General features: G+C 45.2%; 1 protein-coding gene across 5 annotated transcripts in view; it reads left to right on the top strand.

Annotated features, from left to right (window-relative positions):
* The window catches only part of LOC121270523 (carboxypeptidase B-like), a 34,677-nt gene extending 10,843 nt beyond the window's left edge, over window positions 1–23,834 (top strand). The window contains exons 8-12 of one of the 5 annotated variants that reach the window (XM_041175915.1): window positions 1,929–2,019; window positions 5,734–5,933; window positions 15,737–15,821; window positions 17,565–17,794; window positions 23,318–23,457. In XM_041175915.1, the coding sequence (XP_041031849.1) occupies window positions 1,929–2,019; window positions 5,734–5,933; window positions 15,737–15,821; window positions 17,565–17,752 (564 nt within the window). In that variant the 3' untranslated portion in view covers window positions 17,753–17,794; window positions 23,318–23,457. Of the gene's footprint in view, window positions 1–1,928; window positions 2,020–5,733; window positions 5,934–15,736; window positions 15,822–17,564; window positions 18,972–23,317 lie in introns of those variants that run through there. The other 4 variants (XM_041175905.1, XM_041175900.1, XM_041175893.1 and 1 more) reach the window with 4 other exon arrangements.
* Window positions 23,835–27,895: the final 4,061 nt, after the last annotated feature.

Raw genomic sequence — 27,895 nt, 5'->3', positions numbered from 1 at the left:
CTTTTGTATTTTTATAATTCTAATCATGAAGTCAAAACATGTCCAAGGGTTTATATTACATTCCTAAATTTCCCAGTTGGAGGGGATTCCGATCCCACAATCTACACCACATGGACTGCAGTGGTTCAAGAAGGCAGCTCACCACCACCTTCACAAGGGCAATTAGGGATGGGCAGCAACACACACATCCTGTGAAAGAATTTTTTTAAAAGCACCCTTGCAAGGGCAGTACATTCACTGCAGCTAGGCAAATGTTATCATTTATTGCGAGGGGAACTGATTACAAAAATAGGGAGGTTAGGCTTCAGTTGTACAGGGCATAGGTGAGACCACATCTGGAATACTGTGTACAGTACTGGTCTCCTTATTTAAGGAAAGATGTAAGTGTGTTAGAAGCAATTCAGAGAAGGTTTACTAGACTAATACCAGGAATGGGCGGGTTGTCTTAAGAGAAAAGGCTGGACAGGTTAGACTTGTATCCACTGGAATCTAGAATAGTAAGAGGTGACTTGATTGAAACCTTTAAGATCCTGAGGGGTCTTGACAGAGTGGATGTGATTAGATGTTTCCTCTTGTGGGAGAATCTAGAACCAGGGGTCACTCTTTAAAAGTAAGGGGTCGCTCATTTAAGACCAGGATGAGGAGAATTTTTTTTCTCTCAGAGGGTTGTAAGTCTTTGGAACTCTCTTCCTCAAAAGGCAGTGGAAGCAGAGTCTTTGAATATTTTTAAGGCAGAGCTAGATATATTCTTGATTAACGGTGGGGGTGAAAGGTTATCGGAAGTAGGCAGGAATGAGTTTGAGGTTACAATCAGAGCAGCTGTGATCTTATTGAATGGTGGAGCAGGCTCGAGGGGCCGAGAGGCCTACTCCTGCTCCTAATTCATATGTTCGTATCTCAACCCTAACATTTGAGATACTGACTCTTGTTTCAGACTATGGCAGCAGACCAGAATCTCTGGACTTTCATGTCACAATGCCAGAACTTATTTGATTATATTTTGAATCAGAGTGTAGATATAGCTCAATGAGGGAACTGAATTTTGTGCAACCAGATTAAAATTCTTTAAAGAACTGCAATTGCAATTTTAAAGACTTTCAAGTTCCCCTCCAAGCCACTCACCATCTTGACTTGGAAATATGTCGCTGTTCTTTCACTGTCGCTGGGTCAAAATCCTGGAACTCCATTCCTAACAGCATTGTGGGTGTACCTACACCACATGGGTTGCAGCGGTTCAAGAAGGCGGCTCACCAGCATCCTGTCAAGGGCAGTTAAGGATGGGCAATAAAAACGCTGGCCTAGCCAGTGACGCCCAAGTCCCATGAAAGAATAAAATAAAAATTGGATCGGGGTGGAATTGTAGATAGGGGATAGATGTAAAATTATCTAAAGGATCAACATAACTTTGAAGGATGTGTTAAGCCTAAGTAAAAATCCTTGAGAAAAGATTAAGGAAATTAGCATTTAGAGTATGTCAAAGTCCCATGAAAGAATAAAATAAAATAAAAATTGGATCGGAGTGGAATTGTAGATAGGGGATAGATGTAAAATTATCTAAAGGATCAACATAACTTTGAAGGATGTGTTAAGCCTAAGTAAAAATTCTTGAGAAAAGATTAGCATTTAGAGCATGTCAGCCTTGGCTCGATCCTCCATCCATTCTAAAATATTACCCCCCAACTTTATGAGTCCTTATCTTGCGTATTAACCTTTTGTGTGGGACCTTATCAAATGCCTTTTGGAAATCCAGGTATACTACACCTACTGGTTCCCCTTTATCTTCCCTACCAGTTACATCCTCAAAAAAACACTAATAAATTTGTCAAACTGGATTATTTGCTATTATTTGACTATGTAAGGAGGTGTTCATCTGATATGCTGGCAGTAAGGATCTTACACGTTTATGTATTTGCTGTTTATAACTACAGGATCGGTTTTGGAGGAAAACGCGTTCCAGGAATCCTGGCTCTCGCTGTGTGGGCACTGATCCAAACCGAAACTTCGATGCTAAGTGGTGCTGTAAGTTCCTGCATGCTAACAAACAACACAATGTCTGTGGGCAGTGTGTGATTTCTAACACATCTAGAAAGAAATGAATGGCATCATAAACATTCGAGATGCTTCCCAAAATCTTGTGCAAGGAGTTCATTTTCTGTCCACAAATCTTAAGATTATTAAAACATATGAAATAGGAGCAGGAGTAGACCTTAAATGGTGTGGAGGGAGGGGTGGGGAAACTAGAAAAGGGGAGGGAGCAGCAAAGGTGGGAAGGCAAGGGATAGGAGAGGGGGAAAAGAAAGGGAAGGAAAATAAGGGGAGAAGATAGTAAAGGGGAGGATAAAGAAGAGTGAATGGAGAAGGGAGTTGATGGGGAAGGGGAGGATGGGTGAGGGTGCAAGAAGGAGAGGAGAGGAACAGAGGAAAAGGTGAAAGTGGAGGAAGAGAAATAGGGAGAGGGAAGAGATGCAGAGGATAGTGAGGGGAGAAAGAAAGGCAAAGGGAGGAGACAGCGAAAAAGGAAGAGAAAGGGGGAGTGTGTGAGAAAGATAGGGTGAAGAGGAAGAAAGGGATAATGACAGGAAACTGAAGGAAAGGAAAATAAAGAGGAGCAGAAGGGAGGTACTGGAAGGTGAGAGAGAGGAGGGCAGAGAGGGGAAGAGTATGCAACAGAAAGAAATTGCCGATGGTAGAAAGAGGAATATAGAGGGACTTGAGTAGGATAAACAGCAAGGAGGAGTTTTTCATTCTCTTTGATTCTCTCTCTCTCTCTCCACCACCCCACCCCCCCCCACCCCACCTCCCACCACCGCCCCCCTCCAACAAACTTGTAATATTGATGATGGCAATATATTTCTGCTCCTCTCCTCAAAAAAACCAATCCTTGGACTCCACCATCTTTGCAAACTACCACCCCACCTCCACACGCCCTTTCCTCTCCCACATGCGTTCCCGTCTTTCCTGGAACTCCATATCTAAAACTCTGTAATCCGGTTTCTGCCCCTGTCACCATACTGATACACCTGATAGTTAATGTGACAAAGGTAACTTTTCCCTTCTTGCCCTGTCTACAGCCATTGACATTTTTGCTCACACCATCCACCTTTGGCACTTCCCCACTGTCATCCAGCAGGCTGGGCCTCATCTAGTTCCATTCTTATCTTTCTGATCATATCTGGTATAACACTTGAGATGATTTCTCTTCCCATTCCCTCACCATTGTCTCTGATGTCCTCCAATAATCTATTTTGTATCCATATGCTGTCCCTTAGCCCACATATGTTGATGACACCCAGCTCTAACTCACCACCACTTCTCTCCACTGTCCCACTGTTGTTGAAATATCAGGCTGTTTATCTGACATCCAGGACTGAATGAGCAGAAAGTTCCTTCAATTAAATATTGGGAAGAGTGAAGTCACCACTGGGATCATCCGGTCCCACCGAAAGTCAATGGACTTTTGATTGGACCACCACGTTCACCTGGGCGGGTCCCACCATGGCGGGGCCGGAAAATCCCAGCCATTGTTTTAGTCACCCTCAAAATTCCCTAATGGCCGACTCCATCCTTTCCCTGGGACCAGCCAGGCTTACATAATGAGGTTTGGCTGAGAGCCCAGGCATCCGTTAAGCTTGTTGAAATACCTGCACTCCAGAGAAAACATTGACAGTTTGATTGACAGCCCAGGTTCTCTGATCTCTGCTGTCAATTTCACAATGTTTAAAGTTAAGTGGTTTCAAGGGTTTGTGGTTTTTGTTATTGATACCTTAAAGGGTCTGGATAATTGACACTTTTACTGTCTTGTAGTGAAATGACTCTTTTCCCAACATTATGAGTGAATTACTTTTTTTAAAAAGCTTTTTTTTTTACACATCCAAAAGTCAGGAGTGTGATGGAATACTCTCCATTTGTCAGGATGATTGAGGCTCCAACAACACTCAAAAAGCTCGACATCATTCAGGACATAGCAGCCTGCATGATTGGCATCCCATCTTCAACGTCACTCCCTCCACCACTGAAGCACAGTAGCAGCAGTGTGTACTATCTACAAGATGCACAGCAGCAACTCACCAAGACTCCTTTGACAGCACCTTCCAACCCAGCAACATCTACCACCTAGAAGGACAAGGGCAGCAGATGCATGGGAACAACCGCACCTGCAAGTTCCCCTCCAAGTCACACACCATCCTAATTTGGAACTATATTGCCATTCTTTCACTGTCGCTGGGTCAAAATCCTAGAGCTCCCTCCCTAACTGTGGGTGTACCTACACCACATGGACTGCAGATGTTCAAGAAGACAGCTTACCAACACCTTCTCAAGGGCAATTAGGGATGAGCAATAAATGTTGGCCTAGCCAGTGACACCCACATCCCATGAAAGAATAAAAAATAATCTGACTGACAATAGCGATCATTGGTCCTATACAGTGTATACTGGGTCAATGGACATGGAAGTATCATAGATTGGCATGAGGGCTCTTGGGGTGAGTGGAAGAGCAGAGCTTGGCATAGGGGACATGAGGGACCATAGAGGGTGGGTGGAAGACAGAGTTAGGCATAGCAGGTATGAAGGGCCATAGGGGCTGCATGGGGGCATGAGGTGGCATGGATGGGGCATGGGAGGTGTTTGGAGGATCAGTGGCTGTGAGGGATGAGGGCTGGAGGGCCTTTGAGCTCTTATATTAACTGGGACGATGTCCCATGGCGCCAAGGTGGTGCCTTTTAAACAGGCTGCCTCCGCACCTGGCAGCCCCTGTGGCTGTCTCCAGACCTTTTCCTGGGTCAGCTGGCCCGACTCCAGCCTTACCTGCTGAGATTCTGGTGAAGAGTCATACGGACTCGAAACGTCAACTGTGTTCCTCTCCGCAGGTGCTGTCAGACCTGCTGAGTTTTTCCAGATATTTTTGTTTTTGTTTCTTAAAGGAGGAAGCAAGGTAGCGAGGTCTCCTAAACCTGTCCGCCTGTCCTGCCTTGCTTTCCTCCTTTTAAGACACTCCTTCAAATCTGCCTCTTTAACCAAGCTTTTGGACATGCTGACCTAATATCTCCTTCTATGGCTCAGTGCCACCTTATGTTTTATGATGTGCCTATGAAATGACTTAGAATGTTTTATGTTTAGAAATATAAGTTCTTTTTTGATTAGAAATCATCATTAAAATTCTTCTCTCTGGTGCTGATAGCAACATTTGTGGAGACGTAAAGGTTTCCTTTAAAAAGTAGATTGTTTCAAGCTTCAGCTGAAGCAAGATGGAAAAAGCCTGGGGGGTCAGAATCAGCAGCCAAGACCAGTGCTGGGCTATGGGAATGGGACCAGCAGCAAGTGAGGGCAAGCGTCAGAGCGCGGTCCCCAGAGCAACATTGGCAGCCGAGAATGGGCCACGGGGAATTACAGCAAGAAGCTAACCAGCACAGTGGAGAAATGCTCAGTGACACAGTATTGTTGTTGGAAAACAGGGCTTTGGCTCTTTCAGTTGATGTAACAGATCCCATGGCCCTCTTTGAAAAAGGGGGGGGGGATGTACTCCCCAATCCTGGCCTCTGTATAACCCTCAACCAATGCCTAAAACAGATGATCTGCTCATTTATTTCACTGTTGTCTGTGGGAACTTAATTTGGCTGCATCATTTCCGACATTACAATAGTGCCTACGGTTCAAAAGTTCCTCATTTGTATTAAGTACTGAGGTTGTGAAAGGCGCTATATAAATATAAATTCGTTCTTTGTTTATATTCAGCCATTGGTGCTTCAAGGGACCCGTGTGATGATATTTACTGTGGATCACATGCAGAATCTGAGAAGGAAGTTAAGGCTGTTGCAGGCTTCATCCGTCAATACTGTTGCATCAAGGCTTATCTCACTATCCACTCCTATTCCCAGATGTGTCTCTTCCCCTACTCTTACACCTATTCATTGACACCCAACTACAAAGAACTGGTATGTGACATTTAGTAATGAATTAAATCTACTCAACATATTTCAGTTATGATGAAATTATTTTAATAGGTTTATAGGTTTGAGGAGGAGATATTGGCTGAGTGGTAATGTCACTCGACTAGTAATCCAGAGGCCAAGGCTAATCCTCTGGGGATGTGGGTTCAAATCCCACCATTGACAACTATCATAATGTCCTATAGGAGCTTTAATCTGCCATCCTTACCTGATCTGGCTGTATATGTGACTCCAGACCCACTGTAATGTGGTTGATTCATAACTACCCTCTGTAATAGCTGAGCAAGCCACTCAGCTCAAGGACAATGAGGTATGGGCAGCAAATGCTGGCCTTGCCAGTGACACTCATGTCCTGTGAAAGGCAAAAAAAGGTTTAGAATACAACATAATGCAGGACACCATAGGGAGGGTGTGCTCTGTAGAAATAAATTGTAAAGTTTGGTGCAAAGAATTTGTATGCATTATAATTTTCTATCTTCAGAAGACAGGACAGTACTTTAAATCCCACTAAAGCTTGGAAAAAGTATTGTTATGCTGTCTTTATTCCTCTCTGGCAAATTTTATCTCAAACAACGCATTTCCTTTGCACAAGACAAAAGCCTTCAGCAGGCAACACCATATCAGGGCAGGTGACTGAGTGGAGCGTATAAACCTGCCATCCATGAGCTACTGGAGGTGTTGCAGGCTGAGAGGTTGTACATTGTCAGCGGGTGTGGGGGTGGGGATCGGAGAGTGTGAAGGGGCAATGACCCTGGTTTGTGATCATTTTCATCCGATTCAAAGCAATGTGCTATCATTGCAACAATATGCATAACAATGGCTCATCCTGTGGAATTCTCTTTCACAGAAGGTGGCAGTAAGTAGCTGGGGGATGATCACATAGGGGAGAATTTTCTCCCTGTCAGGGGGTGCTGAGTAGGAACGGGTGCAGGTGGGCGCGGAGCCATTTTACGTGGGCAGGCCAGTTAAGGCCCACCCAGCGTGACGCGCACCCGGAAGTAATGACCGCTCCCTGTGCGGGCAGGGGGAGGAGGGAGAGTCAGGGCCTGCGCTCTCTCTCTCGCATGCACGTGAAAGAGCACAGAAATCTCCCTGAGGCAGCTCTGTACCTCAGGGAGATTAGTTTGACCATCAAAAATTTAAGTAAAGAAAGAAAAAAAATTTAAGACATGTCCCCTCCTGTGACAGTGTCACATGAGCTGAGATATGTCAATGAACTTTAATAAAAATTTTTATACAATTTATAAACACTTCATGAAACCTCATCCCGCCCTTGGATGAGGTTTCATGTGAAATGCGAAGGCCGACTGGTCTTTGCCTGACCACCCCCCACCTCCCCCCCGGCCAACCTTAAGGTTGGACGGGCAGCTCCATTAATTATCTTAATTAGTTTTTAAAAGGCCTTAATAGGCCTTTGACAGTTCGGCGGGCTCGCCGAACTGGAAATCGGAATGATGTGGTAACGTCGGGACACACGCCGGGCGTCACCACGTGTCATTTTACACATCGGCAAGCGGGGCCCACCCTCACACACCAACCCAAAGATTCTGGCCATAGACTTCAACGCTCTGTGCTAAATGTGCACTTAAAGCAGGCAGTGTCCAGTGTGTTTGACAAAGGAACAAATGGTGAATTGGATCATTTCTTTTGCTCCTTTCCCTCGTCTACTATACCTGAGTTTCTCAGGCATTAACATCCCATAACCAAATACATCAATATCTCCTGCTCTTGTCTGAGACAGGACTTGGCTCTCTGGCACCCTCCGATGTTAACGTAGAAGATTTAGTTGGGAGAAATGATTGGAGTGTGGGTATGTTTGTAACTTTGTAACTGTAAGTTAAGCTGAAATATAGCACCCGCACCAGCACCCACACTAGGTGTATGCATTAACACGCACATGGCTCTTAGGGCTGGATTTTCCACTGCTAGACCCAACCAAAATAGGGCAGCAAAGAAACAGAAACAAAACAAGGTATGGAAGCATGGAGCTGGTTCAATACATGCCCATTGGCAGTGCCATAGTAAATGTTTCCCCCTCTTCTCAGCCAGAAAGGATCTTTCTCCCCCCCCCCCCCCCCCCCCCCCCCCCCCCCACCCCCTGAATAGTAGCACAAGTAATGGAGTGCAGTATTTTTTCAAAATTACAGTGTAATTTTCAGCCCTGAGGTGAATGGTCCTTTACTGACACCCATCATTTAACTAGTGAGGAGCTGTGAAACATGCTGAAGGTATCCAGGCTGTGACAGATTAGCAAAAACAATACAATATATTAGCCTAGAAAGAAATACCAAAAATGCATGAGATTAGACAGCAGTAATAACAATTGTGGGTAACAGTGCAGTGCGCTTAATGCCTATAGCTATTGTAGCTCTGCCAAAATACTCTGGGAACAAATGGTGTGTTGTCCCTGCTCCAAGAGGACGACACGTTGGTGGACAGCAACTGGCTCAAACTGCAGGTGTCACCAGTTCCAGGCTGAAACAAGCCTGACACAAAGCATACAATGTGGCGAAGAGCAGTGGGAAACCAGGGGATTGGGAAGCCAACAAAGACCAACAGAGGACAACTAAAAAAGAAATAAGGAGGGAGAAGATTAAATATGAGGGTAAACTAGCCAGTAATATAAAAGAAGATTGCAAGAGTTTTTTTAGATATACAAAAGAGTAAGAGAGAGGCAAAAGTGGACATTGGACCGCTGGAAAATGACATTGGACTAGTAGTGGGGAACAAAGAAATGGCGGAGGAACTGAATAGGTACTTTGCCTCAGTCTTCACGGTGGAAGACACAAGTAACCTCCTCAAAGTTCAAGAGAGTCCGGGGGCAGAGGTGAATTGGTGGCAATTACCAAGGAGAAGGTGCTAGGAAAACTGAAAGGTCTGAAGGTGGATAAATCACCTGGGCCAGATGGATTACACTCCAGAGTTCTGAAGGAGATAGCTGAAGAGATAGTGGAGGCTTAGTGGTGATCTTTCAGGAATCACTGGAGTCATGGAAGGTCCCAGAGGACTGGAAAATCGCTAATGTAACCCCCCTGTTTAAGAGGGAGTGAGGCAAAAGACTGGAAATTACAGGCCGATTAGCCTGACCTCGGTCGTTGGTAAGATTTTAGAGTCCATTATTAGGGATGAGATTTCAGAATACTTGGAAGTGCATGGTAAAATCGGGCAAAGTCAGCATGGTTTCATCAAGGGGAAGTCATGCCTGACAAATCTGTTAAAATTCCTTGAGGAGGTAATGAGTAGGTTAGACAAAGGAGAGCCAATGGATGTTATCTACTTGGACTTCCAGAAGGCTGCTGAGTAAGATAAGAGCCCGTAGTGTTAAAGGCAAGATACTAGCATGGTTAGAAGATTGGCTGTCTGGCAGGAGGCAGAGAGTGGGGATAAGGGGTTCCTTCTGAGGATGGCGGCTGGTGACTAGTGGAGTTCTGCAGGGGCCAGTGTTGGGACCACAACTTGCCACTTCATACATTAATGATCTAGATGAAGGAACTGAGGGCATCCTGGCTAAGTCTGCAGATGATACAAAGATAGCTGGAGGGACAGGTAGTATTGAGGAGGTGGGGAGGCTGCAGAAGGATTTGGACAGGTTAGGGGAATGGGCAAAGAAGTGACAGATGGAATACAGCGTGGGGAAGTGTGAGGTCATGCACTTTGGTAGGAAGAATAGAGGCATAGACTATTTTCTAAATGTGGAGAGAATTCAGAAATCTGGAGTGCAAAGGGACTTGGGAGTCCTAGTCCAGGATTCTCTTAAGCTTAACTTGCAGGTTGAGTCGGTAGTTAGGAAGCCAAATGCAATGTTGGCATTTATTTCGAGAGGACTAGAATATAAAAGCAGGGATGTGCTGCTGAGGCTTTATAAGGCTCTGGTCAGACCACATTTAGAATATTGTGAGAAATTTTGGGCCCCATATCTCAGGGAGGATGTGCTGGCCCTGGAGAGGGTCAGAGGAGGTTCATGAGAATGATCCCAGGAATGAAAGGCTTAACATATGAGGAACATTTGAGGACACTGGGTCTATATTCAGTGGAGTTTAGAAGGATGAGGAGGGATCTGATTGAAACTTACAGAATACTGAAAGGCCTGGATAGAGTGAATGTGGGGAAGATGTTTCCATTAGTAGGAGAGACTAGGACCTGAGGGCACAGCCTCAGAGTAAAGGGAAGACCTTTTAGAACAGAGATGAGGAGAAACTTCTTTAGCCAGAGAGTGGTGAATCTATGGAATTCATTGCTACACAAGGCTGTGGAGGCCAGGTCATTGAGTGTATTTAAGACCAAGATAAATAGTTTCTTGATTGGTAAGGGGATCAAAGGTTACGGGGAGAAGGCGGGAGAATGGGGTTGAGAAACCTTTCAGCCATGATTGAATGGTGGAGCAGACTCGATGGGCTGAATGGCCTAATTTCTGCTCCTATGTCTTATGATCTTATGACAGGTGATAAAATGAGGATTGCATGCACTTTGACATCCAAACCACTGCTGCCCGTATTGTAATTCACACCAAGCCCTGTAACCCCATCACCCCTGTGCTCGCTGACCTATGTATGTTCCCAGTCTAGCAACTCTTCGATCTTAAAATTATATTTCTTACTTTCAAATCCCTCCTCGGCCTCATCCAAAATCTCTGTAATCCTCTGATTCTAGCCTCTTGAACATCCTAATATTCTTTGCTTCATCATTGTTGGCTGTGCTTTCAACTGCTAAGACTCAAAATTCTGGAATTCCCTTCTTAAATCTTTCCACCTGCTTTCCCTCTTTAAGACAGATCTTAAAACTGACCTTTTTGGAAGAGCTTTTGATCACCTATCCTAACTCATTTCCAGGTATTTTTGTTTTTGTTTTGGATTTCCAGCATCTGCAGTTTTTTGCTTTTATCCTAGTATCTTCCTGTGTGCCTTGGTGTCAAATGTTGTTTGATAACACTCCTGTGAAGAATCTTAGGATGTTTTTACTACTTAAGGGGGTTATATAAATGCAAGTTATTGTTATATTATTTATTTAGCTGTCTCTGGAGATCTCCTTGAGGAGATGACATAGATCTGTCAGAGTCTACCGAGACAATGGGCGGAATTTAATCCAGCCCATCTTGGTGGGAAATATGGTGGTCAGGCCCATTTAATAACGGGAGAGGCCGCACGTCAGTCTGCCGGCCTCTGATTGGCTGGCAGCTCTCAGCCATTAAGTTAGAGGCACGAAAGGGGTCATGCTAAAAACTTACCTACTCATGGGGGGATGTCAGTTAGGCTCATTAATCAGCCAATTGACACCAATTATCCCTGACCCCACTGCAATTTGCCGGTGGCTCAGGGATTAAATGGGAGCTGCACAGCTCTCCTTGACTCCTGGGGGAGAATTTTTGGTGGGCAGGGCCCGCTCACCGAGGCATAACACGATGAGGGGTGACGTTGGGCATTTGTCCCAATGTCACCACACTTCATTTAGATTTTCACGCACCCGCCGAACTGTCAAAGGCCTGTTAAGGCCATTAATTAACTAATTAAACCTATTGAGAAAGCTGCCCGTCCAACCTTAAGGTTGTTGGGGGGGGCAGGCAAAGAGCTCAGGTGGCCTTCACATTTTTCATGGAATCTCATCCAAGGGCAGGATGAGGTTTCATGAAAGGTTTATAAATTAAATAAAGTTCATTGACGTGTCCCAGCTCATGTGACACTGCGTCTTAAAACTTTTTTTTCTCTTTATTAAAATTTTTCAAACTTAAAACTTATCTCCCTGAGGCACAGAGATTCCTGTGCTTTTTCGTGCACGTGCGCAAAAGACCGCACTCTCGACTCAGGAAACCCACCCCCACCTCCACTGCCTGCACAGGGAGCGCTCAGCAGTTCCGGGTGCGCGTCCCGCTGGGCGGGCCTTAACTGGCCCACCCACGTAAAATAGCGGCGTGGACCCCATCGGGGGTGCCTATCGGGTCCGCCCCGGCATAACCCCGCCTTCCCCCAAAACAGGGGGCAAATTCTCCCCCTGAAGGTCACGCAGCAAACCCTGTTGGGCCCACTGTTGGCATCCCTCTGTGCTCGATCAAGGCACCTGGCAACTTGCTTCAAACTCCCAGGCCCCCACCCACTTCAGTCATTCCATTTCCCTGTGACCCCCTCCTTCCTGCCCTCACTCTTCTGTGCCCAGGGACTCAGCGACAATTCCTGGTTAAGCCCTTTGAGATTGACCGGCAGCAGCCACTGCTCCTGGTGGTGCTGCTAGCACTGGAGAGCTGTTGGCCTCTGATTGGCTGGCAGCTCTCAGCAGGCGGGATTTCCACCCCCGGGGTCCTAAATCCTGTGGGAATGCCCAGGGTAAAAGCATCCAGGTTGTAACTCTGTGTGAAGAAGATCTTCCTGACATCATTCCTGCCTCCTCGTCTCCTGCAGTTGTGGTTTAAATTGAAATGATGCCGATGACTAGCCCTTTCTATTCTAATTAATAATCTATATCCAGGACTTGGATGTTCTCCACCTGCCTCGCTGACAGAATCAAATATTATTTTATTGTATTATTCAAGATGTAGCCGACTCAGAGGATTAAAAAAAAAATATTTGCATTTATGTAGTTCATTTCTTGACCCCAAGACATCACAAAGTGCTTCTCAGCTAATCAATTCCTTTTGAGGTGCAGTCACTGTTATAATGTAGGAAAGGCAGCAGCCAATTTGTGCACAGCAAGCTCCCACAAACAGCAATATGTTAATGACTGGATAATCTGTTCTACTGATTGAAAGATGAATATTGACCAGGACGATGGAATAACTCCCCTGCTTGCCTTTTAACTAGTGCATGGGATCTTTTATGACCAGCTGAAGGGACAGAAAAGGCCTTGATTTTACATCTCAACCAAAAAACATCTCCCTCAAGACTGTGGAGGACTCCTCAGGTCTCCACTTGAGTGTCAGCTGAGATTTTCAGCATGGCAGTGCCTGATTTAAATATGAACTGATGGGTTCTGAACCAATATAGTTCAGAATTCTGTCTATGTTCTTAATTGCTGCTCTATAATAACTTGGGATTGTAGTTCCTTTGCAACGTCAGCAGATTCAACTGCCTATCTGCTACCCCCACCCAACACCTCATGAATTTGACCAAGTTGTACTGCGTCCTCAGTTATTCCTGTGGATCAATAATAGGGACGCTGGTGCATGAGGCACTCCAGCCAGTGCATCCCCTTAGCCCTGCATTGTTCCTTTACTTAGCATTTGTTATCTCTATTCAAATGATTTTAAACATTCACTCCCTCCACCATGATGCACAGTGGCAGCAGTTTGTGCCTTATATAAGATGCACTGCAACAACAGGCCAAGGCTCCTTTGACAGCACCTTCCAAATCCCCACACCACTGAGAAGGATAAGGGCAGCAGACACATGGGAACACCACCGCCTGCAAGTTCCTCTCCAAGCCATTCACCGTCCTGACTTGGAAATATATCACCGTTGCTTCACTGTCGCTGGTTCAAAATCCTGGAACTCCCTCCCTAACAGCACTGTGGGTGTCCCTACACCACATGGACTGCAGTGGTTCAAGAAGGCTGCTCACCATCACCTTCCCAAGGGCAACTAGGGATGGGCAACAAATGCCGACCTAGCCAGCGAAGCCCACATCCCGTGAAAGAATACATTTTTTAAAATGATTTATCCCTCTCCAAGCTTCATCCCTCAGGGCTGGATTTTTGCAGCCTCCCCTCTCCCAGGCGTGTTTTCAGCGGTGGGGGAGGGGGTGCGGGGGCACATAAAATACGAGGGGTGCCCGGCCCACTATCTTCCTGCCCAGCCACGAGCTGTCCCCCCATATACGTTAAGTGGAAAGGTGCCAAAGTCAGCAGCCCACCCGCCATTTTTAAATAAATAATTAATAGTCAGTTGAGCGTTTTACCAAGCCAATTGACCAGGATATTTAAGCTGCCCATGCCGTAATACAGTTGGCTTGGGAGGGCAGGCAGGAGTGGGCAGTCTGTGTTTTTTGAGCCCATGTTGGAAACAAGGTGAGAAAACGGGGTTGGGGGTGGGGGTAACATCATTCAGGGGGTGCCCTGTGCACATCAGGAACAACCCTCCCACAATATTACCATCCCCACTTTGGTTTCCCCCTACCCCCTCCCCCACCCAGCCTCCAAAACACATTCCTGCCAATCCCCTTGCCCCCCCACCCCCTCCATCCCTCAGCTGCCCAATCCCTCCCCACCTATACAAACCTGACTTAACTGGCTCCAGTGTCCATGTCTCTTCTTCATGGGGCCTTCTTGTAGTTCCAGCAGCGCCCACTACTGAGTTCTGGCACTGTTGGGACCGCTAGAGCTGCCATCCAATCTGATTGGCTGGCAGATCTCGAAGACGGGGCGTTCCCCCACTGAGGTGCAGAAGCCCCACTCTTTCCTCGTTTGGTCTGCTGGCAACATGTTATAGCTGTGGGGTGGGCTTCTTTCAGGTGCATTGGCTGGTAGCGGGCTTCCTTTCTGGCTGGGCAAGAAGTCTGCACCCCTCCCCCCACCCCCACCAACCCACCCTGTTAAAACCTGCCCTAGGTTTGTGTATGGCCTTTCATGTGAGATTATAGTGAAGATTTCCTGATATTCTGGATGAACTATAATCAATCACACAATTATCAAGCATCCAGTGATGCTACTTCCGCAAAACAAAAAAGGGATTTGGTCAGCCAGGACCTGCCCCTTCTAAAGCTGGATTGGCTGTCAATTAATGGGTTACAAATCTTCAATTTTATTCCCAATCACAGCGCTGACTAACTTTGGGGCAGCTTTAATGTGAATAACATTGCTGGTGAACTCTTGATTACTCACTGTCACTCCCAAAGTCAAAAGAATGTTTAACAGCACACAACCCCTTTCTGCCTTGGGCATTTTGGGCTATTTTTAACATCTCCACCATCACAGCTGTCGAGAGAGATCTCTGCCACATCAACACCCTCTTTCCCCCACCACCCCAACCTCACCCCGCCTACCCCACTTCGCTCCGACATATCAGCATGCCCAGATATTTATATAATCCTCAGGATTCAATAACAAACAGCAGAACTTGGGGGCCGTAAATATAAAATAGACATTAATTAATCCGATAGGGAATTGAGCAGAAAGTTCTTTCCCCAGAGAGTGGTTAGAATGTGGAACTCGCTTCCACGTGGAATAGTTGAGTGAATAGCAATGATATATTTATGGGGAGGCTAGATAAACACATGAGCAAGAAAGAAGCAAAAGGATGGGCTGATAACAGTTGAATGAAAGGGGTTTGGAAGAGGCTTATGTGAAACATAAACATCAGCATGGACCGAATGGTCTAGGAACATAGGAACAGAAAAGGCTATTCAGCCTGTCGAGCCTGCTCCACCATTCAACACAATCATGGCTGACTGAACACTTCAATGTCGTTTACCCATATGATCCTCATAACCCTTTATGTTATTGTTAATCAGAAATCTATCAATCTTTACCTTAAACTTACTTAACAACTGAGCTTCCACGGCCCTCTGGGGTAGGGAATTCCAAAGATTCACAACCCTCTGAGTAAAGAAATTTCTCCTCATCTCAGTCCTAAGTGGCTTCCCCTTTATTTTGAAATTGGGTGCCCTGGTTCTAGTCTCCCCAACCAGGGGAAATATCTTACCTGCATCTTGTCTATTCCTTTAAGTATTTTGTAGGTTTCTGTGATGTCCATTCTATGTAATAACCTTCCTTAGCATTGGCGATGAAGAACTGAAATGCAGCAAAGTGAGATTTTGTGCATCATATTTGACTAGTAATTGTACTTTTGTTCTGTGATTTATTTCAGAACACTATGGCTAGCGATGCAGTTAAAGCCTTGAGCAGTCTTCATGGAACTCAATATGAGTATGGTCCCGCTGCGATCATAATATGTAAGCATTGTGGAACAGAGGAACAGGAGGAGGTCATTTAGCCTCTCAAGCCTGTTCTGTCATTCAATGCAATCATGGCTGAACTGTGATCTAACTCCATATCCCTCAATGCCTTTCGTCAACTAAAACCTATCAACCTCAAATTTAAAATAAGCAACTAACCCAACAGCAACTGCGTCTGTGGAAGAGAATTCCAAACTTCTCCCACCTTTTGTGTGTAAAGTGTTTCCTGACTTGCTGAAAAGCTAGACACTGGCATGTAGGTTTTGCCCATCCATCTTAGATTCCCCAACCAACAGAAATAGTTTCTCTCCATCTATTCTATCAGTTCCCCTTAATATCTTGAAAACTTTGTTCAGATTGCCCCTTAACCTTCCACATTCTGGGGAATACAATCCTAGTTTGTACAATATCTCTTTGTATTTTAACCCTTGGAATCTAGGTATCATTCTAGTAAATCTAAGCTGCACTCCACCCAAGGGAAACATATCCTTCCTAAGGTGTGGTGTCCAGAACTGAACTAATTTGTGTGTGCGCAAATTTAGAAACAAAGTTCATTCAGTCTGGAATGATGATGCGATGTACTGATGTGAAGCTCTAAGACGCGGTGCGAAATGTGTGTAGTTATAATTCAATGTGTCAACCCACTGTCAAGAAATGGAGAGTCACCACATTCTGGTCTCGACTCTTATTGGCATCGGCATTGGTAGAGAATTGAGAGCAAGTCAACTCATTTTCTCAAGCTAAGAGTGGCCCATGTCATTTAACACCAGTTAAAACAAGCATCGAGTTTGGCCAGTGGTTGACATGATTAAACCAGTGAGTAGCCAAGCTGCACTGATCAGAAAAGTTCCAGGTCTGACCAGCAGATCATGCTGAGATCAGCGCTATCAGACAGGATAATGATAGGAAAACTTCATTTGGCCCCATTGGCCCTGCTTTAGAGAGGAGAAAGTTAAGAAAGTTTTTGTCCCTGATCAATGTTCAGTGCCATCAGATTGTTCTACCTGGAACCTGACAGTTAAGGACAAGATTATGCTTTGCTTCACAATCATTTGATGAACAGCAGATCAGAGTTTGGTAAGAACACAATTGAAAGCCCAGGCCTGTAAGACCTTTCCATTTGTCAATACTATATAAAAACAGAAAAACCCAGCAGGTCTGGCAGCATCTGTGGAGAGAGAAACAGAGTCAACGTTTCGAGTCCATATGACTATTCTTCAGAGGTAAAGAGAAGTGGAAATGTGATGGATTTTATACTGTTTAAGCGGGGGTGGAGCAGGATAGAAGATCAGGGATAAGTGACAGCTGAGGAGAGATTGACAAAGATGTCATGGGCACAAGACAAAGTATATACCATTATCAGCATCTCCTTTTCTCTTTACCACTACATTACCATTCCCTTTGTCTTGTGTCCAAGAAATCTTTGTCAATCTCTCCTCAGCTGTCACCTATCCCTGATCTTCTATCTCACTCCACCCACTCTTAACAGTATAAAATCCATCATATTTCTTTCTTCTCTTCAGCTCTGATGAAGAGTCATACGGACTCAAAACGTTAACTCTGTTTTTCTCTCTCTACAGCTGCTGCCAGACCTGCTGAATTTTTCCAGCATTTTCTGTCTTTATTTCAGATTTCCAGCATCTGCAGTATTTTGCTTTTGTCAATAATATGTATTGTGTTTTCCAGTTGTCATAGTCTGTAAAAAAATCATAAGCCTATGCTTTTCTTTTTTATATCTAGATCCTTCTGCTGGTGGTTCAGATGACTGGGCCTATGATCTGGGTATTAAGTATTCTTTCACTTTTGAACTGCGAGACACTGGCACTTATGGCTTCTTGTTGCCTGAGTCCCAAATCAGGCCAACCTGCGAAGAAACCATGTTGGCAATCAACTACATCGCCACCTACGTTCTCAACCATCCATATTAATCCACTGGATGTAAAGAAAGTATTTGTTGGTTACCAGAAAATGTATGTAAACTGAATTTAAGGTTGAGAATTTATAGCTAAATATTTGTGTACATGGCAGGTGGATAGTTAAGGTATTTCAAATTAACTAGTCAATCTCCCAGTGTGTTGTAACTCAGAGACTATGGCCTCTCCCTTATATGCCTCGGTTTCTCATTCTGTCTCTCCACATCTATCTGTCTTGCTTTCTCTTCTCTTCACTTTCTGTCTCCATTGAAGGAGAAAGATAGTCAAACTAGAATGCAGAAAGAATTTTGATCTATTTTTTAAATTTAAATTTAACCTTTCCCCATAACTCTTTCTCCTATTCTTCTGCTTCTCTCTGTTCTCTTCTACTTGTATCTGTCTTTTTCTTTAATCCTTTCCTCTTAGTTAGGAGGTGATATGTGACATGAGGTGATGTGATGGGGGAAAGAGCTACCAATTGCTGCAGGTTATATGGGGATTATCACCCTCCAAGGTTATTTTTCCAATTTCTCATCATTCCCCCAATTCGTTGCTCCCATTGCATATCTAACCTTTCAATCTCCCACTAACCCTTCCCATTCTTAGTATCGCTTCATTCCCATTACTATCCCTAACTCTTCATCAAACTCTCTGCTCACTTTGTCTATACTCTGCACCCCTCGATTCTCTGTAATTCAATTAGTCTTCCCTCCGTGAAGCTGGATAGTGAGTGGCTGGAAGCCTCCACTCTCTACTTCCAGGCTCCCTTCCTACCCATTTCTCCCAGAGGTTTCACTCCTTTTCAAATTTTAACTTAAAAAAATCAAACTAGATTTTTGACCTTATCTTTCGCTTCCTATTTATGGGAGGGCAGAATTCAACTTTGGCAGTGCTGCAAAATAACAACTGCATCGTCAAAAATGGACAGAGTGTACAATGGGTGGCTGATTCACTGGCATCCCCTATGTCTGTCTCCGCAATTCTGAGATTTACTTTTCCACCACATGGAAACATTTGCCCATCCCAAATTGCCTTCTCAATGGCATGGGAATGGGAAACAAATGCTGGCCTAGCACAGATGTGAGCATATGAATTAAGAGCCTCCTCTGCCATGGCTGATCTGAATGTAACCTCAACCCCACATTCCTGCCTACCCCCGATAACCCTTCACCCCCTTGTTAATCAAGAATCTATCTAGCTCTGCCTTAAAAATATTCAAAGTCTCTTCCTCAAAAGGCGGTGGAAGCAGAGACTTTTACTACCCTTAGAGAGAAAACAATTCTCCTCATCTCTGTCTTAAATGAGCGACCCCTTATTCTGAAAAAGTGATCCCCTAGTTCTAGATTCTCCCACAAGAGGAGACATCCTCTCCACAAGCACCCTGTCAAGACCCCTTAGGATCTTACGGCGGAGGGGGGGGAGGGGGGGGGGGTAGTGGGGGTGGTTTCATTCAAGTCACCTCTTACACTTCTAAATTCCAGTGACATACGCTTACTCTCTCCAACCTTTCCTCATAAGACAACCTGCCCCTTCCTGGTGGCACACATCCAGGGACAGAGTGAAAAAAATCTGATAACACAAATAGCCAAATTGTTTGTGAAAATTGAAATCATTAACATAAGGAAATATGTGTGCATAATTCATTTTCCGTAGTTTATAAAACACAGAGAATGAAAGCAACAACAAACAAGGTTGGTAGCAGTACAACATTATTTTTTTTCACATACGCCCACACATGCACAAAAACACACACTGCTGGCTCCTGGCTTTTTCCTGCAACTTCCTGGGGGGCCTTGCTTGGGACGGAGCATTTGTTAACCAGCAGCTATTAGGAGGGGTCTCCCAAGCCAAGTGTCCCTCAACTCCAGTGTGGGAGCTGATGACGGGGTGCTGGTATTCCAGACGAAAGAAGGTGACAGAAGTAGAGGTTCCATCTTGCCCAACAATTCTGGGACTTATATTTACATGCCCAAAGCTCTTTGATGCAAGTTTGTTGGTTTTCAGCCCCACATAGAACCATAGAACACTACAGCACAGAAAAGCAGGCCATTCGGCCCTTCTAGTCTGTGCCAAAACATTATTCCGCTAGTCCCATTGACCTGCACCCAGTCCATAACCCTCCAGACCTCTCCCATCCATGTATCTATCCAATTTATTCTTAAAACTTAAGAGTGAGCCCACATTTACCACATCAGATGGCAGCTCGTTCCACACTCTCACCACTCTCTGAGTGAAGAAGTTCCCCCTAATGTTCCCCCTAAACCTTTCTCCTTTCACCCTAAAGCCATGTCCTCTCATGTTTATCTCTCCTAATCTAAGTGGAAAGAGCCTACTCGCATTTACTCTGTCTATACCCCTCATAATTTTGTAAACTTCTATCAAATCTCCCCTCATTCTTCTACGCTCCAAGACATAAAGTCCTAACCTGTTTAATCTTTCCCTGTAACTCAACTCCTGAAGACCCAGCAACATCCTAGTAAATCTTCTCTGCACTCTCTCAATCTTACTGATATCCTTCCTTCATGTAACTAATCCATAGACATTCAGCACCGTGAGCATTATCCACTCGGTTTACAACACACCTGCATGCAGGCTTCTGAGCAGCTCTCCGGTTTCAGCACTCTGCAATGTAAGGAGATGTCAGATGCAAATCAGTGCTACAAGTGCCAAAGATTATATTATTGGCCCTATTGTTCACTTTCACTGTTGCTTTAAAAAAAAACCTTTTAGTGAATGGTTTTGTTTCCTTGCGTATTGTGAAAGGCTTTAGATTGTAAATGTTGTGGTAAAATAAAGCAACTCAACAGATCTGCCATTGTTTCCAGACTTTCACCAAGCTAACCTACACTTAACATAGAAACTAGGAGCAGGAGTAGGCCATTCGGCTCTTTGAGCCTGCTCCGCCATTCAATATGATCGTGGTTCATCCTGTATCTCAGTGCCATATTCCCGCTTTCTCTCCATACCCCTTGATGCCCTTAATATCCAAAAAATTATCAATTTCTTTCTTGAATGTATTCAGTGAACTGTGGTAGAGCATTCCACAGGTTGATCACCCTCTGAGTGAAGGAATTTTTCCTCATCTCCGTCCTAAATGGCCTGCCCTTATCCTGAGACTGTGGCCCCTTGTTCTAGACTCCCCAACCAGGGGAAACATCCTCCCTGCATCTAGTCTGTCTCGCCCTGTTAGAATTTTAGACTTTTCAATCAGATCCCCTCTCATTCTTCTAAACTCTAGTGAATTCAGGCCCAGTCGAATCAATCTCTTCCCATACGACAGTCCTGCCATCCCCAGTATCAGCCTAGTGAACCTTCACTGCATCCTCTCTATGGCAAGTATATCCTTTCTTAAGTCGAAAGACCAAAACTGCCCGCAGTACTCCAGGTGTGGCCTCACCAAGGAGTTATATAACTGTAGTATGACATCCCTACTTCTGAACTCAAATCCTCTTGCAATAAAGGCCAACATACCATTTGCCTTCCTAATTGCTTGCTGCAGCTGCCTGTTTACTTTCATTGACTGGTGTACAAGGGCACCCAGATCCCTTTGTACATCCACATTTCCCAATATATCACCATTTAAATAATACTCTGCCTTTCTGTTTTTCACACCGAAGCGTATGACTTCACATTTATCCATGTTATACTGCATCTGCCATGTGTTTGCCCAACACAGACAACTTGTCCAAATCGCCCTGAAGCCTCCTTGCATCCTCCTCACAACTCATATTGAACCAGTCCATAATTGCTGTTCCATTGTTCAGTTTTTTTTTGTTCAAATTATATTTCATAAGGTGCTCTGCAAATGTAAATGAAAATAATTCCATAAGAATTTTAATTTGATGAAGAAGATACAAAAGCAACTTTTGGCCAGCCTGAATTTGGTGTTATTTGGAACAAATGCAAGGATCCTTTTATTTTCTTAAACGTCACTCACAACAAAATGGAGTCTTATCGGTGTACAGATGCTGACTGAGAATTGTGCAGACTTAGGTTTGCACATTGCAAATGGATTCTTCCACCTAGTCCATATAAGCCAAGAATGGCTGCTTGTGATACCAGTGCACAAAGACTTAATGCAATCTTCCGGCAGAATCTAATGTACCTTGCTCAAGCGGGTTGCAAGGCCGGAGGGGCAGGGGTGTTTGGGGGGAAGCGATTAGATTCGGAACTGGAACGCTGGAGCGTGCAATGTCGGAGCCACATTCCACGAGTGGTGGGAAACCTCCAAGGCAACATTGCTGCTGCAACGCAGTGGAAAGGCAATGATGCTAGATCACAGAATCACAGTACAGAAGAGTCCCTTCAGCCCATCGAGTCTGCACTGACAGGTGAGAAACACCTGACCTACCTACCTAATCCCATTTACCAGCACTTGGCCCATAGCCTTGAATGTTATGACGTGCCAAGTGCTCATCCAGGTACTTTTTAAAGGATACGAGGCAACCCGCCTACACCACCCTCCCAGGCGGCGCATTCCAGACCATCACCACCCTCTGGGTAAAAAAGCTTTTCCTCACATCCCCCCCGAAACCTCCTGCCCCTCACCTTGAACTTATGCCCCCTTATGACTGATCCTTCAACTAAGGGGAACAGCTGCTCCCTATCCACCCTGTCCATGCCCCTCATAATCTTGTACACCTTGATCAGGTCGCCCCCTCAGTCTTCTCTGCTCCAGGTAATCAAATGTTACCAAATGCGATTTAATGCTTGGTTCCGAATTCAACAAGCAACACATGGGGATCACAGGCCACTAGATCTCTGACTGCTTAAAGCTAGCAGCAACCATGTGGAACTCAGCCACATCAGAGCTGGCTTCATTGTTAAATACGAAATAGGTTTGGACCATCCTGTGTATAAGTGACTTCATCTGAGTTTGGACTTCCACTAAAGGCAAGAAAAGAAATCCATTTCTGCCCTATTCAATGCGATTGGATAGAACTGTGCCCAGGATAAAGTTGCCTTTCACCCAGGTAATGATAGGATTCTAGGCAGATGGGCAGTCCTTGTATCTCCCAATCTATACCTTTGGGATCTCCTACACAGGGCAGGTTTGGAGCAGTAGCAACACTGTTTCTCAGAAGTTTACCACTGCTGAAGGCGAGGAGCTAAAATATTGTTCTGGTGCAAGAATAGCTGGAGCAAAAGCAGCCTGGTGGGGTGTCTGCAGCTGGAAGGGTTCCCAGATTCCTGGACACTTCCCTCGAGGGCCTTTTGCAGAAGTCAAGGCCAGAAGGCTAAGATTGTTGGGAACTGAGGACCGATTGTTTCATAAGGTGGTGGTACAGGTCTCGGGTTGCCAACTGTGATCCAATGCATTCCTGAAGATTTCATCCCATAACTTTCCCCTACACTTCAGCCATTCATCGACCAACACGTCCATCCCTGTGACACACTGCCTTTCTATTCTAATTGGAAAAAGACTCATTTCCCAGTTGAACGATGCTTGTCTGTCATCCAAACAGCCTTTTCCTCCCATGTTCAATACTTTTTATATCTGGTAAAGAGAAATGTTCAAAGAAAACATTTTTCTTCAAAAGCTATCTTTTTTTAAGGTCCCTATGATTTTTTTTTCTCCAGGGCTGCGCTCAGTTGTGTCCTGGATATTGACCTTCAATTCCTGGAGACTCCAGGCCAACCCTGGGAACCTGGCAACCCTGTGTTGTCTGAAGGAAGAAACAGAAACAGTCAAGTGTTTTCCAACCAGCTGAATGCCATGCGTCCTGTAACAGTCTAAGAGGTCGCTGCAGCATCAAGATGCTAGGAACAGCTTTGAAGATAAATCAACAACTTCTGAACAGTTCTGGCGCAGACATTTTGAACGGGATACATTTACCAGGCATAGGTATTATGAAAGAACCTGACAGGAATCTTTGACATTGTGGCCAGGAATTTCCGATGGTTGGGTGGGCAGGCCTGGGAGCAGCCGGAAAGCCGACCACCACCCGGCATCAGGCTCCGACCGCGATTACACGCTGGCTGGCCAATTAACGCCCAGCAATGCCCGGGTTGGGAGCAGGAGGAGCGCGGACACTGAAGTTCGCACAGTAAATGTCCCCTGAGGCACAAAGCTGCCTCAGGGAGCTGAAGATTTTTATCAATGTAAATAAAGAATTTTAAAATAATGAGACTCTGTCACACGAGCAGTGCCATGTAAAATATGAGTGCAAAAAGTTTTTATTTTGTTGTAGTCACTGGACGAAACCTCGTCCTGCTCGTGGATGAGGTTTCGCCAAAAATGGAAAGGCTGCTTGGCCTTTTCGCTTGCCCGCCAACCAAACGGTTGGATGGATGGGCAGTGAAAAATTCGAATCAATTAGTCCCTTAAGGGCCTTAATAGGCCGCTTGATTGTCGGCGGGCACGCTGCCGACTCCCACGTGGGCCCACCGATCAAAATGTCACACGAGTGCACGGTGACATCGGGATGCTCGCCCGACATCATCGCAAGTCATTTTACACTCGGTCGGGTCGGGCGTGCATAATATTCTGCCCTGTGAGAATGTGGGGCTTGAGCAGGCAGGGTAGGATGCACTGAGTGAATCACTATTCTTTACAAAGAAACAACTTTTATTTATGCAACTCTAGGTTATAAGTTGCAATTCCCTTTCTCTCGCTGTTGGCTCCCCTTCTCACATCCTCACCTTCCTGTGAACTCCCATCATTGCTGTTGTACCCCTCTGGCTGCGACTCCAAGTCTTCAGAGATCAACCTGATCAACCAACCATCCAAGTACATGACGGAGAGTTATCAGGGCTGATATGGTGAATTGTCACATGTTTCAATGTGTTATGGCCGCTTCTGGGGTATCTGGCATTGTCATTCAGGATAAAGTAACTGGCATTTCACGCTAGCTGGACATTGATGGAAAGCCTTTCCTACTCATAAGATTAAGGTGATTGGCACAGGATCTGAAAGCTATAGAAGACAATGGCTTCTTTCCATTTGAGGTAGCTGTTGCCCTTTGAGAACTCTGTGGAGCTGGATAATGCTCTTTGCACGTTCCTCCTGGTTAAAGCAACTTTTTAATGCAGTAATGAACAGCTGTCTGACTGCCAGACGTGACAAAAGTCACCTCGGATGCTGCCCAGAAGGATCCAAAAATGCAGTAATATTCAACACAATTGTTGGGCTGACTGGTACAGACAATGCTGCTCAAAAAATCTCAATTTCATTTTTGATTGCACACAATGATTGAGCATCCATAGCAATCTGGGGTAGAGAATTCCAAAGATTTCTAACCCTCCAAGTGAAGCTGTTTCTCCTCATCTCAGTCCTAAATGGCCAACCCCCTTATCTAGAGGCCAATTATTTGAAAGATGTTTGGGATTTAGATTGGGGGAAATATGTCTGAGAGGTTAGAACCATAGAAGAGTTACAGTGCAGAAAGAGGCCATTCAGCCCATCGTGTCTGCACTGGCCAAAAAGAGGCGAAAGAAACCAGCCGCTCATTTTAATCTCACTTTCTAGCACCTGGTCCATAACCTTACAGGTTACAGCACTTCAGGTGCAGATCCAGGTACCTTTTAATGAGTTGAGTTTCAGCTTCAACCACCAACTTAGGCAGTGAATTCCAGATGCCCACCACCCCCTGGGTGGAAAAGTTTTTCCTCATGTCCCCTCTAATCCTTCTACCAATCACCTTAAATCTATGCCCCCTGGTAATTGACCCCTTGGCTAGGGGAAACAAGTCTTTCCTGTCTACCCTATATAGGCCCCTTATTATTTTGTATATTTCAATTAGGTCAGCCTCCTCTGTTCTAAGGAAAACAGCCCTAGTCTACCCACTGTTTCCTCATAGCTGCAATTTTCAAGCCCCAGCAGCATTCTTGTAAATCCCTGCACTCTGCCCACAGAAATTATGTCCTTATGTCAAAACCTCATTGGCTGCAAAATTTATTGGGGATTTAGGCCTTTATACCTATTTATGTAAGAGAAGGGAGGTCTTGTGTCGAGGCGAGTAGTGGGTAGTCTCTGAGTCAGAACATCTGGGTTCAAGTCCCACTCTATAACTTGATGGACAAGGAAAATGTGTTCATAATGTGGCCAAACAAGTTGATTATCAACCTGCAAATCTTTCCAACGCACACGAATGGCAGGTGGTAAGAGCGGGAGAGCTTCTGGTCAGCCATGTGATAGAAATAAAGTTGGAGCCTCTACCATCACAATCTGTAGCTCGAGACTACACAACATGCATGAAAGAGTCTACGTTAGCACAGCAACTCCGACCCCCTGCGTGATCCATAACACACTAAGAGAGACCAGAAAAGAGACATCAAATCTTAAAGGGTACTTTATTTTTGGAGGACCATTCATAAGCAATGGTGTTGAGGAGGTAATAATTAAGAATACATTTTACCCTGCTTACCACCTCAAATCTTCCCCAAACTTAATGGTAATTCCAAGGCAAACCCAGACAAAACCCTCTGGATTGTTAGTCCAGTGCCATATCCTCAAACATGTAAGAATACAAAAGAATGAAAAGCTATACCCGATATGTTTTAAAATAACAATTTTCTTCTGCAATCAACATTCATATACTTCCTAACAAATGAGTGGCACTTTAAAAACAAAATGGGCAGCAACCTTCCCTAAAACTTGGGTGGAATTTCAGAGCCCCCCCCAGATATGGACCAGGATCTTCGGGTTGGCGAGTGGGGGGGGGAGCCCCACTCGTCGATGCGTAAAATGACACGCGGTGATGTCATTCAGATCTTCAGCTTGGCGGGCGCGCACCGGAGTCAGCTGCGCGCCCGCCGAACTGTCAAAGGCCTATTAAGGCCATTTAAATAGCAATTTAAATAATTAACATAGCTGCCCATCCAACCTTAAGGTTGACGGGCAGGCAAAGAGCCCAGGCGGCCTTCGCATTTATCATGAAACCTCATCCATGGGCAGGATGAGATTTCATGAAGGTTTTAAAACTTCAGTAAAAATTTTTAATACAATTCATTGACATGTCCCACCTCATGTGACATGGTTACATGAGGGGACATGTCTTAAATTTTTTTCTTTCTTTAAATTTTTGAAAATCAAACTAATCTCCCTGAGGCTGCCCTGACACAGCCTACTCCCCCCACCCACAAAGCGAGCACTCGGCCCTGCTGGGTGCACATCACACTGGGCGGGCCAACATAAAATGGCGGCCGGCAGCCAATCATGGGCGCTCCTGCCCAGCCCCCTGTGGGGGAGAGCATTCTCCCCATGGGTTAGGAAGTAGGACTGAGAGGAAACTTGGAAAATAGCGCATCGAGTTGGCTACTTGATGTGTTCCTGCCTCCAAGCCATCTTGGGAGGGCCTGAATCAACACAGCAGTAACAACCCACCCAGAAATGGCAGCTATAGCCAATTAGGCCCATTAAGGAGCTAACTGGGAACAGGTTTATAGCACCTCCTCTTAATCACCCTAGCGTGAAGCAGGGACGAGAGGATCACAGCCAATGCCAGAAGTCATCCTGTAGAGGAGTTACCACTTCACACGGTGGCTCAGAATGGCTTTTAAATATTCAGAATGACGCAGAGAGCACCTCCAATTTGAGGTGCCCTCGTGGCCTCCTGTCTGCCTCGCCCGTGCCTACCTCCCCCAGTGGGAACGACCACCATCCAGAGCTTTGGGCCCTCTAACTAGGCTTCCTGCCCCAGGAACCACCCCCTCCCACCACACCCCTAGCCGCCCTGAATTGGGTGGCCAACACGGAAGTGGCCACTTAATTGTCCGCCCCTGGTAGCATTGTGACGCTGTGCAGCCAGCCGACATCATCAGGTTGGGAAACCGCGATTATACTCAACAGCAGAAAAATTTCAAAAATGGTAAGATTCCACCATAACGTGGACTCGGGGAGTGACATTTAGGTAAATATAATCTGGCTCTTGTATTATAAAGGTCATAATGAAAACTGCAACCTCCGTCTTTCTCTCAGGTCTGCCTGACAGTTTCTTGTGTCCTCTGTTACATGCTGGAACTTTGCTAGACACTGCAGTCATGGGACTGCACTTATTGGATCTAAGCACTTTCGTGCTAGTGCAATCCTGGGATTTGATGCATCCCACCTGATTTTCATGGGTTGTATTACAAGGCTGAGATAACTGAGTTGCATTAAACAATTTGTCCTCTATCATCCTATCCATATTACGCTGACCTTAGACATGGTGGGGGTAG

Source organism: Carcharodon carcharias, chromosome 2, assembly GCF_017639515.1.
Source record: "Carcharodon carcharias isolate sCarCar2 chromosome 2, sCarCar2.pri, whole genome shotgun sequence".
Taxonomy (NCBI): Eukaryota; Metazoa; Chordata; class Chondrichthyes; order Lamniformes; family Lamnidae; genus Carcharodon; species Carcharodon carcharias.
The sequence above is the reverse complement of the archived record's forward strand: the minus strand, read 5'-3'. Positions and strand labels throughout refer to the sequence as shown.